The following is an 18,492-nucleotide window of genomic DNA, read 5'->3' on the forward strand; positions in this document are numbered from 1 at the left end:
GGAGATTGTGACTCTTGAACTCAGAGTTGTGAGTGTAAGTCCTACATTGGGCAAAGAATTTACTTTAAAAAAATAAAAAGTGAAGGAGAAATAAAGATTTTTTTCTGAGACAACAAAAAACAGAGAATTCATTGCCCACAGATCTGCCCTAAAAAAATGGTAAACAATGCTTCTTAAGGGGAACCTGGTTGGCTCAGTCAGTCAAGTATCCAACTCTTGATTTCAGCTCAGGTCATGATCTCACAGTTTTTGAGATCAAGCCCCACATCAGGCTCTGTGGTAACAGCATGGAGTCTGCTTAGAATTCTCTCTCCCTCTCTCTTGCCCCTCCCCTTCTCTTGCTCTCCCTCTGTCTCTCTCAAAATAAATAAACTTAAAAAAAAAAAGATGTTCTTAAAAGAGAAGCAAACTTGGTCAGAAGCAAAAAGGTCAGAATCTTGGATCTATAGAAACTTGTATGGGTGGTTATTGTACATGAATAAATGAAATGGGTAACAACAAAGTTATAAGGGAGGGAAGAGAGAAATTGAGAATACTTATTATTAGGTATTTGCACTATCTATGAATTGATATTTGAAAGTTGACGTAGACTTGCTGTAAATGTGTATTGCAACTCTAGGGAAACATTAGAAAACAATTGCAAAAAAAAAAGAGGCATAATTGACATTCTAAGAGAGAAGGGAAAATGAAAGCATATAAAATTAATTAAAGCAGAGAAAACAGAAAAGAGGGAGAAGAAAAACAAGAAGCAGATACAATGAATAGAAAAATAAAAACAAATACAATGAATAGTAATCCAACTATATCAATAGTTATGTTAAATGTGACTGGTCTAAATATAGGAATTTAGAGACAAAGCATGTCAGAATAGATAAAATAACAATATCAAATATGTGTTACCTATAAGAAGCCTACTTAAAAGGTAAAAACATAGATAAGCAAAAAGCAATAGAGCAATACATAACATACTAATGCTAATCAAAATAAAGATGGGGTAGCTGTATTTATTTCAGATACAACACACTTCATAACAAACAAAATTATCATGGACAAAGAGAAGCATTACATGATAAAGGGATTGATATTCCAAGAAGATATAATAATGTTTAATGAGTATGCATCTAACAACTGATAAAACTGATAGAACTGCAATAAGAATATATGAATCCACTATTCTAGTTAGAAACTTCAGCATCTCTCTCAGTAATTGATAGATCAAGCAGGCAAAAAAAAAAAATTGCAAGGATATAGTTGACCTGAACAATACCATCTATCAGTCTGATCTAATTGACATGTATAGGATACTCTATTCAGCAAGAGCAGAGTACACATTCTACTGAAGCTCACATGGAATATTTACCAAGACAGATCACATTCAGGACCTTGAAACACACCTTAACAAATTTAAAAGAATAGAAATCATACAAAGCATGTTCACAGTACACAATGGAATTAAACTACAAATCAATAACAGAAAGATAGATATAAAATCTCAAAATATTTGGGGATTAAGTAACACACTAATAAATAACACATGTACCAAAGAGTAAGTGTCAAAAGAAATTTAAGATATTGTGAACTTAAAAAAAATATGAATATGTAAGTTATCAAAATGTCTAGGATTCAGAGAAAGCAGTGCTTAACGGTTAATTTAGAACATTGGATGCATATATTAGAAAGAAATAGATGGGGTGCCTGGCTCAGTCAGTTAAGCATCTGACTTTAGCTCAGGTCATGATCTCATAGTTCATGATTTCAAGCCCCATGTCAGACTCTGGGCTGACAGCTCAGAACCTGGTGCCTGGTTTGGATTCTGTGTCCCCTTTTCTCTCTACTCCTTCCCCATTCTTGCATGAGTGTGTGTGCGAGTACTCTCTCGCTCTCTCTCTCTCTCTATCTCTCTCAAAAATAAATAAGCATTAAAAGCCATTTTTAAGAAGAAAGAAAAGAAATAGGTCTAAAACCAATAATCTAAGTTTCCACTTTAGGAGGCTAAAGAAAAAAGACCAATTTAAGTTAAAAGAACACTGAAGAAAGGAAATAATAAAAATCAGAGCAGAGATTAATGAAATTGAACACAGTAAATAAACAAAACCAAAAGCTAATTATTTGTAAAGATCAGTAAAATCGATTAGCCTTTAGCTAAGCTAATAAAAGAACAGAGAAGACACAAATTACTAACAGAAATTAAAGAGGAGTCTCACTGCTAATCCCAAAGACATTAAAAAAATAATTAAGGAAAATTGTATACAGCTCGATGCCCACAAATTTGATAATCTAGATGAAATGGACCATTCTACAAAAACTCACTCAAGGAGAAATAGAACATATGAATATTCCTGTACTACTAGAGAAATTGAATCAATTATTAGTAACCTTCCAAAACAGAAAGCATCAGACCCAAATGGTTTCACTGGTGAATTCTACCGAACATTTAAAGAAGAAATTATACTAAGTCTCCACAATCTCTTTCAGATAATAGTAGCAGAAGGAACAACTTCTGACTGATTCTATGAAGCCACCTTTACCCTAATATCAAAATTAGAGACATTACAAGAAAGGAATCCTACAGACACATATTTCTCATGAACATAGATACATAAATCCTCAACACTATTAGAAAATCTAATCCAACAATGTATAAAAAGAATTATTCACTAAGACCAAGTGAAATTTATTCCAGGTATTCAAAGATAGTCAACATTCCAAAATTCAATTAATATAATCTGCCACATCAACAAGCTAAAGAGGAAAAATAATATGGTCATATTAATAGATGCAGAAAGAGAATTTGACAAAGCCCAACACCTATTCATGATTTCTAAAAAAGAACAACTCAGCAAATTTCAATCGAGGAGAACTTCCTCCGATTGGTAAAGAACCATCTATTTAAAAACCTACAGCTAACATCATACTTAATGGTAAAAAAAAAAAAAAAAAAAAAAAAAAAAGTACTGGATGCTTTATCCTTAAGACTGGGAATAATGCAAGAATGTCCTCTCTCACCATTTCTATTCAATATCATATGGGAAGTCCTCGCCAGTGCAATAAGACAAGAAAGGAAAGGAAAGTTATATAGAGATTAAGAGGAAAGAATAAAACTGTCTTTGTTCACAGATGACATGATTATCTATGGAGACAATTCCAAATAATTAACAAAAAACCTCTTAGAACTAATTAGTCACTGGATACAAAGTTCATATACTAAAATGAATTGATTTTCTATATACTAGCAATGGACAGAATCTCAAACGGAAAACAGTATCATATACAATAGCACTAAAAATGAAATACTTAGATGTAAGTATAACAAAATATATACAAGATCAATATGCAAAAACTAGAGAACTCTGATGAAAGAAAGAAGATGTACCTAAGTGAAGAAAGAGTCTATATTAATGGATTGGAAGACCCAATATTATTAAGATATCAGTTCTTATCAGCTTGATCTGTAGATTCAAACATAAGTCCAATCAAAATCCCAGCAAGTTATTTTGTGGACCTTGACAAACCAATGCTAAGGTTTGTGTGGAAAGGTGAAGAACCCATAATAGCCAACTCAGTGTTGAAGAAAAAGCAAATTGGAGAACTAATACCACCTGACATCAAGACTTACTATAAAGCTACAGTAATCAAGACAATGTGGCCCTAGTGAAAGAATAGACACCAGGTTAATAGTACAGAATAAAGAACCCAGAAATAGATTTACATAAATATAGTTAACTGATACTTGACAAAGCCACAAAGGCAATTCAATGGATAAAGGATATCTTTTCAACAAATAGTACTGGAACAATTGGAAGTCCATATGAAAAAGATAAAAACTCAATCTGGATAGAAAACTAACCACTATACAATCACAGCCAATACTGTAAACTTCCAGAAGAACACATAAGGAATTTGGGTTTGGTAGAATTTTTAGACACAACACCAAAAGCATAAGGAAAATAATTAAATACAAAAGACTGATTTAGCCTGCCCAAATATGATAGAAATATATTTGGTGGGTAAAAGATAAGAAAAAAGGAGGGAAGGAGTTATAATAAAATGGCTCAGCATATCATCCATATTAGTAGTCAGAAGATACTATCTAAAGCTGATAAATCAAGAACATCAGCAATATATGGCTATTTTTAAGAAATATAGATATAAGAGCACCTGGGTGAATCAGTCAGTTAGGCTTCCAACTATTGATTTCAGCTCAGGTCATGATCTCATGGTTTGTGAGTTCAAGCCCTGTGTTGGGCTGTGTGCTGGCAGTGTAGAACATGCTTGGGATTCTCTCTCCCTCCCTCTCTCTTTGTCCCTTCCTGACTTGCCCACTGTCTCTCTCAAAATAAATAAATTATTTTAAAAAAACAAATATACATATAGAAGCTAAAAAAACAAAACAACTGACATTGTTGAATAAGGCCTTCACTGGGGATCAGGACAAGGCATAGGAAGGAGACTAAAGGCTCCAGTTGGATATGCCAGGGACTTCTGCTTTTTAATATAAACCTTCTAGAGCTTTTGGTGAATTTTGATAAAAATTAAAGTGAAGTTGAAAAATAGTACAACTCAACTTGAAAAAAGTAATAATAATTGACCCTACCACCCCTCCCTTGCACTAGCAAGGGCATAATAATACCACGGTGTCATCTAATGTCTGTATTTCTGTTAATACTGGGATCCCTGTCACAAGAGCAGGACCACATTTACCTTACACACTGCTACATTTGTGTGTCTGAAACATTCTAGACACTGGTCCATATTTATTGAATGGAAAAAGAGACATTTAACAGTTCTAGAAGCAGCACACAGAGGACAGATGTGACAAATAATGCAGAGATGGCCTCACTGAGACTTGAAACTGGGCACTGGCACAAAACAAGAGCTCAAGAAATGTCTGGAAATTTTCTATTTATTAAAAAAAAAGTTGGCAATTAGAGAAAGAGAGAAATTGCTAGTTCAGGGAGGTGGCAGGTTCAAGGAAGAAATCATGGCAGGGATAACCAGAACACTGGAGTCCTAAAAATAAGAGTCTACTAGAGGGAGAAGCACAAAATGTGCTAGGGAGTCATTAGAGATCATTTCTGCAAAATATGGAAAATTATGATTTTCCAATGTGGGATTGAGGGTGTTCCTCTTCCCGTTGCAAAGTTAGCGGTTTAAGTGTATGGGTTTCTCACTACCTCAGCCAATTCTGATGATTGCTCGGGCCATGAAAGTCCCTTGCTGACCACACTCCCCACCTCCTTCTAGAAAGAACACATGTTTCCTACAATATTCAGTGTGTCAGCTTGATGTTTGGCATCTGTATACTTTAAGAAGATCCAAATGATTAAAGTTAAGCAAAACCGGTCATGAAGTTTATTAAGGGAAATTCGAATTGAGTTCTCTGGGGGAAACTTCACCAAAAGACCAGGTAGGCTGTAGAAAGTAAGACTCAAAGGAAGCAAATCACTTGAAACCAGTTTAGACACATGCCAGGACATGTGGTGGAAGAAAATATTCTGAAGTAGCTTATTGGCCTGCCTGTATGGATAAATTACTTTGATATTTGTGATCTAGAATCAGGAAGAAAACACATTCCCTGATTACCTCATTACAGGAATTCATTCTGGGAGGCATGCACAATTTGCCTTTTCCCCAAGGATGGGTGGAGGGACTTATAACCTTGAAAATATCTTTGTGTGTGAGAAGTACAGAAAAAATATTATATTTCTGCATAAGGAGAAGCAGTGGGGAGATTTTGTTGGTTAGTTCTGTTTGCTTGTTTTTTCTTTAGTCTAATCTAAGTTGACTGTGTTAATAACTACATTACCTGATGAGTTGACCCCTCCGGCAGGTCAGTCAACACAGGTCCTGAGGGAGGGAGTGAGAATTGGGGGGCAGGGGGACACAGAGACAAGTCTCTGATCAAGCCTCGTTTATTGAGAGACCATGCACGTCTTATAAAGGGTAGAAGGTGGGCAGCTGACGTAAGTCAGTTGCTAAGAAACAAGGGCGAGGATAAGGGAGAAACTAAAAGCACAGCACCTGGGAAACCAATAAGAAGGCCCAGCCTACAGGCCCTGGGCTGGAAGTGATAGTGCAGCCCTGCTGTGCTGGGAGTGATAATGCAGCTCAGCTGTGCGGGTGGCTGATCTTGCAGGTCGAGGCACATATCTTTTCTTCTGGCAGCTCCCCACAATGAGTACCTCTCTAGAATAGGCAATATTGTTTATAACCTTTTAACAGAGGGAAACTGAAGTTCTCAAAGTGAAATACTATTTAAGGTGACCTATTATATGGATGAGCTAGAAGTTGATCCAGATACATAATTAGGACCAGCTGATAATTTGTGAGGCCCAGTGCAAAATAAAAATGTGGAGCCTCTAGTTCAAAAATTATTACAAATTTTAAGATAGGGAAGCACAGCATTAAACCAAATGTGGGGCCCTTCTGACCCCTGGGCCACCGGTGACCACACAGGGTGTACATTCTTAAAGCTGGTCTCATGTATAGTTTCCTCCCTGTATGTAAATTTGGGCTGGCTCCAATGAGAAAATTGGAAAGATGCTGATAAATTATAAATTATGATTCTGCCTTAAAAGGTTATCTTGAAGAATACTCTTTTAAACCCACAGTAAATGAACAGTTACATAATTATATCTGTAACTTCTAAAATTATCTCTGTAACTGAGCTAGAGGATATTTCAACACTGCTTCAGATGGTATTCCTCTACGTGGCAATTGCCTATGAACTGATGCATTAATTCTCTAGCACCACCATACACGTCACCATGAAGAACGTTTTTGAGACCTGTTTCTAGAGCCCTCTTCCCATCTAGGCAGATATCCTTTGTCCTATTCCCTGGGACCTACAGCCATTTCCGTGGGAGCCCTGGCAGCCCTCTACAGCGTGTGCTCCTCAAGGACCCACCTCTGCGTCCTTACTGCTGCTCACCCCACCTGGCACACAGAAGGGATTCAAGAAATGATTGCTGAATAAATGAATGAGGACACAAACTCCAGAAAATTCCAACAGAATTCTAGATTCTCAAAAATGTAGCAAGAACCAGACTCCTTGCAATCAATACTCAGGAGACGGTCCAAGTGGCCTTCAGAATTGCTCTAAATTGAGATTATTAGACCTAAGAAGAGGGCCAGGTATAAAGTTTGCCTTTGAATCAAAACTTACAACAGCACCCCAACAAGTCCTTCAGAAGCATCAGGTTGGAGGTACCATGCGAGACAGACCAAGACCCATTGGGCAGGAAGCTGATGCAATGCACATCCCGGATCTTGCCCCACCCTGGAACTCAAGCTCACTGCCTGCCAAGCAGCGTAGTAAATTCCAGTAGACTAAATGTGCATATGAGGCGACTCTTTCTTAAGAGGTAAGTCAATGCCTCCTCTCAAGGAAGTGTTTATTACTTTATCCCTGCAGTGGTTTTCCTCCCCTCGGGAGAAGTTGTAAAATCTGACCCATGAGTTTATAAGAGACTCAATCTTGTGTTAAAACTTCACCAGAACTGATTTATCTTACATTTTGTGGCATTTCTATATCTCACAGATTTTCTATAACTTTTATAGTCAGTGGGGACTAGAGAAAAAAATTTACGCAGAGATTTCATACTTGGATCACTTTTTGGTTCTGAGCATGTTAAACAGGGCTGGCCAGAGCCATGTTCCCATCCACTGCGTCCTATTCCTCAGAGCCCTGGAGGGGGCTGGTGTGCAGGCTGAGAACCTCACTGCTGAAATGCGTATCCTTGCTGCTCCACTTATTGAACCTCTCAGTGTCCTCATCTACAGAACGGTAATAATAGAACAGCTCTCCAAAGAGTTGCTCATATGAAACACTTAATATAGTGCCTATCACTAAGAGGTCAAAGATGTTAGCCATTAGCTGTTATTGCATGAGTCCGTCCTATGTGTCTTAGGAGCAATAGCCCAGCTGTCAAACAGCCTAGCTCCTTATCTAAATGTGACTAATAAAAGCGGGTTTAAATCGTTTTAAAAATAAACTAATCTTAAGAATTGAAAGATCATCGGTGATAAGATAGGTACATGTGTCTATTCAGGATAAATAAGGTGACAGAATCAGAAAAGGGGAGAGTGACATGCCTTCTTTACTCCAGTGCCTCAAGGGCTCCAGTGACCACCACAATTCATGATTTGTGGGGTAGGATGAAATCTGTCTTTTCTGGCATAAGAGCCACTGAGCTTAACAAGGTCAATTTTTCTTAACTATTTATCGTGTATACCTGGTCAAAATCCAAAATAGATTTGAATGAGATACATACCACTTGGAATATGAAAAATTTCTTGCTTCTACTTTGTGTGAGGAAAGTCAGTTTTCTAATGTGTCTCAATTCTCAAATATGTTGTGCTACTAGACGTTGTCTAGTTTTTCCTTTTCACACTCGTCCCCTGCCTGCCAGACACTAGACTTCTCTATCTTCCTTCCCTGTCACTACTGCTTTTTTTTCTTTCAATCTGCTTTGTAGCCTCATTCTCCTCAAACTACCCCTTAGATCTTGATCTTTTCCAAGGCCCTCTCATGGACCCTTCATGCCTCGTATTCTACCTGAGTGATCTCACTTTGTTCTAATAGCCCCAACCACCATTTTCTGGCCAATGAACCCTCTCTCTGTATTGCTACATCAGTTCTTTCTCTACAGTACAAACCCCTGTAACTGCCTTCAGGAAATCTCCCCTTGGATCTCTTACAGACATTTCAAATTCAACATGTCCAAACTGAACTCATCATCCCCTCAAATGGGCTCCCTTATGGCATTCCCTATCTCAGGAAATGGCAGCACTCTCCACCCAGTTAATCAAGCCAGGAATCTATGATTCATCCTTAACTCAGCTCACTTTTCTCACTGCCTAAATCCCATCAATCACCAAGTTCTCTTAATTCTATTTTCTAAATCATTGTCTTTCAATTTTATTTTACTGTGAGTAAGAGAAACATCTTTTGCATCATGACCCAGGCAGCGCACACACACACACACATGCACACACAAAGTGAAACACAAGTTTCACAATTTGTGGACACAAGTTTTTATATGCACAATTTTTATCATCATTTTATGCAAAAACACAATTTTTATCATCATTTATACAAAGTTTTCTGACATTTTCTATTGTGTTTTCTTCTGTTGTTCCTTTTTTAAATGCTAATAACTAATGGGTTACTGGCAAATGTTTAACAACTAGCTCTTCTAAAGACAAAGGAGGGGGAACCTGATGTGTAGCATTTGAGTCTTTGGTATAAATACACCCGCTGTGGATGAATCTAAGCTCCCAACCAAGGAGCTTACAAACATCCCCAAAATCCAACAACCAGCTCTCCTGACCATGCTCAGCATGCCACTGCTTATGACCTACAGTTTGGTTGACACTGGTCTAAACATTTCTTGAATCTACCTGCTAATATTCATTCTTAATGCTACCACTCCAATCTGGGCTACCTCCATTTTTGATAGAATTGGTTTCCACGCCAACTGATATGTTTCACACTTACTTAATCCCATTCAAAGACTTCCTGTTGTCCACAGGAGAATACAGTCTGTAATTCCTACCATGGCTTAAAAAGCCACCTGCAGTTTGTTGTCTGCCCACCCCATCATGTCCTCTCTCCCTTGAACTCAACAAAAATGTTTTCCTAATGAATATCTGGGAATTCTCCCTTGTTGTCAGGTCTTTGGACATGTATTCCATCTTTGTTCAACTAACTCTTACTGATCCATTCTATCACAGCTCAAATGCTACACATTCATTCATTCATTCTCCCACTATGTGACAGACATTGTGGTAAGTGCTGGTGATACAATGAGAAGTAAAAATAGATACAGCCCCTCACCTCAAAGAATATTCTGGACAAGAAGACACATATTCCAATAAAGGTATCATTCAAATTTAAGTGCTAATAAAAGAAGAGCTTAAAAATAGATTCAGTGCTCTATATGAGCTAATTTGACCTAATCTAATAGATCAAGGAAAATTCTCATAGGTGATGACTGATAAGTTACATTGGTTGAGCCAAGATATAAAGTGGAAATATAATTTAATGAATCTGAGGGACAGGGAACTAACAGTATAGTCAGAGAAATTTGTAAAAATTTACATGGCACGAAGGAATATGGTAAAATTAAGGAACCATATGAAAACAAGAGTGAGGTATGAGAAGGAGTTTGAGACAGGTAGAAGCCCCTCTATGATGAGCACTCTAGGCTTTGTTAAAAAATTAGGGCTTTAACAATAATGCAGTGAGAAGCCATTGTTGTATTTGAACCTGGAATATAATGCGTTCAGATTTCTGTCTCAAAAAGATTACTCTGGCAATTGTGAGGATGGATTAGAAGGAGACAAAAGTAGATTGGAGATGATTAGAAACTATGACAGTACTCCAAACAAAGATGATAACAACATAAATGAAGATGCTGGTGATGGAGATGGAAAAAAATCAACATATTGGAGAGATGTGTGAGATAACCTTGACAGGATAAGATAATGGATTGAATATATGTGATGCAAAAGAGAGAGATGGAGCAAAGATGACTCCCAGATTTGAGCTGCAAAACTGAATGTGTGGTAGTATCATGTGTAGATAGAAGGAGTACCATAGGAAGACCATGTTTGAGGGAGAACAGCGTGACCTTGGCTTTAGATGTATGGATTTGGAGGTATGTTTCAGGTGTTTTAAGAACTGTTTGATAAACTTCTCTGACACAGAAGAGAGGTCTGGATTAGGATGCAGTTTTTGAAATATCTGTGTATGGGGTTATAGACATCAAGCAGTGGACATAAATGAATTCATTAACCGAGAATGCACAATATGAGAAGAAGCCTTAAAAAACCAAACCCTAAGAAAATTCAACATTTCCTGGTTGGGTAGTGGAGGATGAACTTACAAAGAGAACCAAGAAGAGTGGCCAAAAAGACAGGAGGAAAACCAAGAGAATTTTATGTCAAAGAGCAGCCTTGTTTTGGTGGAGTATCAAGACAAGAAGCCAGATTGTTGTGGGATGAATGAGTGCAAAGTATAGATATGGAGTCAATGAGTGCAGACTGCCTGGAGATGTTTGCCTTTGATGAGATTTAAAACAGTATTTATGAAGTTGACAGAAACTTTTTGGTTGTGCTTTAATGAAAGGCACCTGTGTAGCATAGCACTTAGCTAAGAGGCATTAATAGATGTCGTTTTTTAAATTGCACATTAAAGTGAACTAAAATGATGGTATATTTAATAAAATAGATGGTCCCAGAAGTCTCATGATACTAGAACATCTGCATATCTGTGTATGCACACGTGCATACACACACACACACACTCACTCATCAATTTTTTAGGCTAAAATGAAAATTGGTGTCATTGCCTTAAGAATAAGCTATTTATTTGGGCACTAAGACAAGAAGGCTTTAGAACAAGATAGAAATTGAAAGTCAACCAAGAACTGGGAACTCTCCACAGATAGATGAGCGAGGCCATGAGTCATTTTTGTGCCGGAAATGGAGCCCTGATCATATCAAGGAAACAAATGGCAAAAGCACAACTTGTTAGAACAAGTAGGTGCATCATTCACATGGCTCCAGTGAAACCCACATAACACGATTTCTGTATCTGAGATGCAGTCAAGACAATGTTTTTTAAAAGGAAAACCTTCGCATCATTTTGGAAACTATAGTAAAATCCTCATTTAGGGAACCAAGTCCTTGCAGCAAAAGTCAGGTGTGCATCATTCCTTTCCAAGGCTTCCTGTTTTTCCAGCACATTCTTTAGTCCAGCCTCAGCTTCTTTACCTGTAAAATGAGGATAATCATACCTTATACAATGGTTGAATAAGGTGAAGGAGATTACATATCATCTCAAAGCACCATACTCAGAACAGCTTTCCACTCCCCTGCCCTGAGAATTTTACATTTCCATCTTTTTTAACACAGCCTTACCCTTTTGTTCACCTACTGTCTATAGTTACTTTTGCACTAAACGGCAGAGTTGAGAGTTGTGATGGAGACTGTAGGGCCTCCAAAACTAAGAATATTTACCATCTAGTCCTCTACAGAAAAGCTTTGCTGACGATCAAGGGCATAGAGATTGGAGGGGACAGGGGAGATTTTTTAATTATTTTTTTAAGTTATTGGCAAAGTGCCTGTCACATAGTAGGGGCTTAATAAACAGATGTTGTTGGTTTTGGTATTTCTTTATTCAGTTATTAATTCAGTAAATAATTATGGAGTGCAACTTATGTGCCAGACACTGCTCCAAGGGCCACAGAATCTGGCAATGAACATAACAGATAAAAATATAAAACAGCTTATGCTCATTGGGCAGATGATAAACAGATAAGTAAAAATAAATACAGTAAATTAACTGGCTATAGAGAAAAATAAAGAGATGTAGAGTAGAAAGATTCAGGATAAAGGTTGCAACATTTAGATGCAGTGGCCCCGGAAGACCTAAATGAGGAAGTATCCTTTGAGTGAAAACCAAAGGACACAAGGGAACATTGGGAATACTGTAGGGGAGATGGGGGTAAGAAGTAATGTGCCAGCTACACGAACAAATAAAGTGTGCTCAGTGTTCTTAAGGAAGGCCAGGGAGTCAGTGTGGCTGGAGTGGAATGAACAAGAAGGAGAAGAGGAGGAGAAAAGTCAGAAAAGTACCTGCCAAGCCTAGGTGGTTCCCTGAAGAACCACCTGGGGTCTCTGGCTTTTACTCTGAGCGAAGAAGCAAGAGTTGAGCAAAGTAGTGGTACAACCTGATTTGCACATAATCTAGACCAACCTGGCTGCTCCAGTGAGAATGACCTACTGAACAGACAGTAGCAAGAGAAAAAACAAAGACACAGGAAGCTGTTGCCGTGGTTCCAGAGAGAGATGATGATGGCTTGAACCCAGATAGTAGCGGTGGCAATGGTGAGAAGTAGATGTCTTGGGTCTCTTTGGAAAACAGAGCCAATGGGATCCAAAGGTGGATTGGGTGTGGGTTGTGAGAAAAAGAAAAGTCAGAAGTGACTCCACATTTTGTGCACCAAACTACTGCTGCAGTAATGTAGTAATCACTGACATGAGAAGTGAAAGATGTGGGACATGCATGTTTGCTGTTAGGTGGTGGGGGAGGGGAGACACATGCAGGAATTAGGATGCAGAGATGATGATGGCATCATGGAAGTGTTGGGTTGGAGGTACATCCTCCCATGGGAGATATGTGGTGGGCACCTGAGTATAGAACTCTGTAGATCAGGGAGAGGTCAAGACTGAAGATGTAAGTGTAGGCATCTCTACAGAGAGATGGGATGTGGTTGTGGTCATTGTATCTATTCAGTAGTATGGGTGGTTCCATTGAGACCAAAAATACACTGCAAACATCTGAGGAGCGGAGGCCTGCATCAGAGACATTACCTGCCAGTGAAAGGTTCACTCTACCAGAAACAAGTAGAAAGCCAGGAACAGGTAGAAAAAAATGTAACTAGCATTCATAATTTGAATTGCTCCTAATTTGCCTAATTGAGGAAACAGTTTTGCAGTGAGTCAGTTTATAATTTTTTAAGTTGATTTGCAAAGTCAATTATAGCTCTATAGTATTACATTTCTGGGATATTGCATATTATCTCAATGGAAATTAATAAGCCACTTGATGAGCACACAACACTTCTTTCACTAGTGAAGAAAAGATTAGGAAGACAAAACTGCCTCTAATTTACAGACAAACATGAAATGATGCATCAGATTCCCATAGGGTAGCTCTAAAAATTTATCATCTGCTGATTCTCAGAAATTCTTTCACCTTTTTAAGAAAGAAAATTTTTAGTTTGAACAGTTATTCAAGCTGACCTGGGTGGACCTACTGACCATTTCTTCCCACTAAGACAGTGGTTCTCCATCTTTCTTTCCTTATTCAGCACCCCACCAAGGAATCTTTTTAGGTAATTTTTTTCCTAATCTCCAACCCATAAAAATGTTGTATTGTGGTAAAATATACACAATATATTTATCCTTTTAAACCATTTATAATTGTACAACTCAGTGTCATTAAATATTAACACTCACAATGTTATGTAATTATCACCACAATCTTTATCCAAAACATTTTCATTTTCCCCAACGTAAACTCTGTACTCCTTATACCTTAACTCCCTATTCCTCACTCCCCCCAGCCCCTAGTAATTTCTATTATAATTTCTGTCTCTGGATTTGCCTGTTCTAGCATCTCCTATATGTGGAATCATACACTATTTGTCCTTCTGTGTCTGGCTTCTTTCACTTAGTGTAATGTTTTCAAGGTTCATCATGTAGCATGTATCAAAATGTCATTCCTCTTCAAGGCTGAATAGTATTACATTATATGGCTATACCAATTTTGTGTGTCCATTCACCCTGGATGGACACCTGGGTGGGTTCCACACCTTTTGACTATTGTGAATAGTGCTGCTGTGAACATTGGTGTATAAATACCTGTTTATGTTCCTGCTTTCAATTCAATTTTTCTGGATTTATGTCGATGCAGAATAGCTGGGCCCATGAAATGTTAATACCACAGATAAGCTGTGTATTTGTTTATGTTCTGTGTATATATGTGTCTGTGCTTCGCACATAAAAACAATAAGATTTCTTCACCCCCCTTTATCACCCTCTCAGAACCAATTTTCACCTCCTTGAACGGGAGTGATATCACCCTCACTGAGACGTGAGCTGTAAGATAAATATCCCCAGAGTTCTTGCATCAATGAGGTAAATATATAGGTAATAGATACACAAAGTGCTTAGCAAAGAGTGAAGCCATGGGTGATAAGGAAGATGACCCCAAAATGCCTACCTATAAAAAGTAATCTTTATTCCTCATGCAATAATGTTATTTATGTTATAATTAGTCTTCTAAACTGACAGCAATTGACAAAGTGATGAACACAAAAATATTTTGGAAAACTTCTCTTTGCAGTTGTGTCAAGACCAAACCAAACTGAGTAAATATTCTAACTAAACTTTTGAAAACAGTGGAGATTGATGATGCTGTATTCCTACTGAGCCTAAAATACCTCCAGAACACAAATAGATTATTACAAGCAAGTTTTATGTGAGCTAGGGGGAACAAAGACAAGAAACAAATACAGGAGCCAACACTCCGGGTGGTAAGAAGCCAAGTATTGGTAAGGTTACAGGATGGCTCTGTCAGTATATACATACTGTGGTCTACACTGAGTGCACTACTGAGTACGCACTGTCCGTTTAGAAGGCAGTATGGAAGATGCCTGCACATCCAAGCCTAGGTTTGATTACAGTGTGGTTGCCTGATGCTATATTGTCTCAGTAGGTAAGGAAGAAGTTAAGATTGTATAACAGTATTGAGAAAAACATGTTTCAAATACCTGACCAGAACCCATCAAATGTCTGACGAGACAAGGAGAAGCCAAGGAACTACCAGATTGGAGGAGACTAAGGAGATGTGACCACCAAGTACATGTGGGATCCTGGACCAGAAAATGGGCATTCATGGGGAAATGGGAATTCCAAATAAACTCTGCAGTCCAGTTAGTGTGCTGCACAGATGTGAATGTGCCCTTAGTAACTGTGCCCTGGTTATACAAGACGTTAACATTCAGGGAAGCTGAGGTGAAGGGCTTACTGGAATTCTCTGTACCACATTTGCAACTCCTCTGTGAATCTAAAATTATTTTAGAATAAAAAGCATAGGAAGGCAAACAAACAACCACAAAGTATTTCCTGGTAACTCCTGAGTGTCAGAAGCAAACTTATGACCAGCATTGCTGAAGAATGGTCCGAGTGGTGGGTCCACATTCACAATCGCAGGAATTTTGGAATCTGAAATGAGAGGAACTCTTGTCTTTGTCTCCTTTCCAATTCTATTGCAGGGTGTGCTGGGTGCATCACGTAACTGGGATGTGGGTGTATCCTTTCCTGGAACACATTGGCCCAGGAGCCAGGATCATCTTCTTTGGGTCTACAACCATCTTAATGAACTTTTTGTACCTGCTGGGAGAAGTTCTGAACAGCTATATCTGGGATACACAGAGAAGTAAGTATTGTTTAGGGGAGCATAAAACAGAAGAATTTCTGTCTAAAAGAGTGTGTGCAGACACTGAAGGAAAATTCCATCGTAGCCCAGGATCACTTATGAAAAGTGTCATTTTTGTAACTACACAATGTTAATTTAAGAGCTGCTAGCAGTTACCTGAAGTGTTTATTACTCACTTTGTCTTATGAGCTAGTAAAGCATCCAAGTCTTAGAGAAAAGAAGCATATCTTTAAAATTTTATAAGAAGTGTAATGTTAACAACAACAACAAAAATTTAGGAAGTTCACTCTGATCAGCAAAATACTGCTTTGGCTAAAGGGACCCCACACACACAACTAAATAGACAAAATATTAAATGTAACCAAATAGTCTCATTAAAAGCCACCCAGACCTCCCCATCTGACATCATCTTTTGTGTGGGTGCAGTAGCTTCAGAGAGGTCTCCCTCACTGTTCTGCTAGAACTCCAAGCAGCTCAGAATACCGGTGGCCACTGTGATTCACAGTGACTGTCATATTTAAGGGCTGGAGGTGACAAAAAAGTACAGCAGTAAAGGTAATAATACTTCATTGCTGCAGAAACTCTCTTAACCTATGACTTGATTTGTCTTTCGTTTCTATTTATGCCAGAGCCTCCATCTTGGCAAGGCACATAACTTACCCATGCTGTGCAAACCCCTGTCCAAAGCATATGTAAGATAACATACAAATAGGAAGGTGGAAAAAGCAACCTCACAGTATGCAGTGATTTGAGTCCTGCATGAAAGTATTTCCAATGGCAAGATGGTTTGGGAATTTTAGAGAACTCTGGGCATCTCCGCCAATAGAATCACAACATTCTAGACATCACCAGAAAATGATCTCTGTTTCACAAACACTGAGCACCCTACTTTGTGCCAGATGCTGTGCCAGGAACTTGATCTTATTAGAGAAATAAAACACAGTTGTTGCATGGTTACCAAATTGGACATTTTATGCATGGACCTTCTAAGATTGTGTGTCAAGGTATTAGCCAATGGTAAATGGCCAGGAGGATTTTAAGGATTTCTTTTCTCAGCAGCTTGCTTAATTTTACTAAGTGATCTATTAGAAAAAGTGTCAAAATTTTTTATTCGGCTCAGGCCACAGCTTGGGAAATCAGAAATTAATCTTTTAACAATTCTTTCTCTGTTCAATGGGAATAGTAATCTTTATTAGTTAACTTATGAAAGTAGTTAACTTACAGAAATATTTTGAGAACCAAATGTAAACTTCTCTCAGCTTCTTGGGAGAAAGGCCATATTTAAATGTGCTTAATATATGTTATTCAGGAAGTATTTATGACTCTTTCCCCTTGATTTAGCTGGGTTCCAATGGTCACTTGGCCATTGTTCTACTACTTCTAAGAGAAGATGGCCTGAAGACCAGGAAAGAGAAAAATCCAGTGTGGACTCATAGAATACTGTTCTTTAACAGCACTAAGTAAGAAGTTAAAAACAAATAGTGAAACTAAGGGTTTTTTTTAAAGATCTGTTCGACTTAATTTGTGCCATTCTCGTAAGTAAGGTTGATTCACATTCCATAACTCATTTTAGGTATGGAGATTAATTTTGTCTACACAGGACCATCTAGTTAATTCCACAAAGGCAGATGTTTCCTATCAATGGGCACATTTTTCTCATCTATGAGAAGGATTGAAAACTGATAGCCTCCCCTGAAATTCACTTGCCAAAAGTTTTTGTTAGACCTACTTAGTGGGATTTTTCTTTTTGAACCAACATACAAAAATTGGGAGATGACACATACAAGCCAGACTCATCAGCTTATCAGATACTTTTTAAGATCTGGCAACACCAAGCCCACTGTTCTCTTCTGGCAACAATGGATTGGAACTGAGGACCAGTTGCCCCCTTGAGTTAACTTCTTAGGTGTTCCTAGTTCCCACATGGCCACTTTGGTCCACCACATTAGCTGCCTGCTTCCATATGTATTTAAATGAAAAGTGCTGATTAAAAATAGTATGTGCCATATATATATGTGTGTGTGTTTATGTGCGTCACAATGAACTGAATACAATCAAGGACACTGTTAGAATCCTGAGTACATTTACTACATCCAAAACAAAATCCTCCAAAAGCAGGGATATCACACAGAGCCCCCTACCTTGTATCCATCATGATTTTTAATAGCTTTACTACCTCCACTTGGTGATGTTATGTTGACTTACTTCAACTTTGAGATAACATCACATTAATTACAGAATCTTAGAGATGAAAAAATACTCGAAACTATCTAAGCTGGTCCTTTTACTAAGCAGCAGCTGATCCTGGAAATCCTAGGCGGCCCACCAAAATAGGTGGCTGCACAGCCAACAGCTTCTGCGTAATAGCAATCCAGTGTTACTTTCACTGAACCATCAGATTGTCACCATTGGAAACCTAGATACATGAGAGATTAGAAACATCACTAAGACCCACGGACCTAGTTCATAAAATAACAAAA

At 38.1% G+C, this 18,492-nt stretch overlaps 1 protein-coding gene across 4 annotated transcripts in view; it reads left to right on the forward strand.

The window, feature by feature from the left end:
- AIG1 (androgen induced 1) overlaps nt 1-18,492 on the forward strand; it is a 242,150-nt gene that overhangs the window by 219,562 nt on the left and 4,096 nt on the right. For 2 of the 4 annotated variants that reach the window (XM_029944330.1, XM_029944333.1), the window contains 2 exons: nt 15,849-16,012; nt 17,354-18,022. In XM_029944330.1, the coding sequence (XP_029800190.1) occupies nt 15,849-16,012; nt 17,354-17,448 (259 nt within the window). In that variant the 3' untranslated portion in view covers nt 17,449-18,022. Of the gene's footprint in view, nt 1-15,848; nt 16,013-17,353; nt 18,023-18,492 lie in introns of those variants that run through there. The other 2 variants (XM_029944331.1, XM_029944334.1) reach the window with 1 other exon arrangement.

This window comes from Suricata suricatta, chromosome 7 (assembly GCF_006229205.1).
Source record: "Suricata suricatta isolate VVHF042 chromosome 7, meerkat_22Aug2017_6uvM2_HiC, whole genome shotgun sequence".
Classification (NCBI taxonomy): domain Eukaryota; kingdom Metazoa; phylum Chordata; class Mammalia; order Carnivora; family Herpestidae; genus Suricata; species Suricata suricatta.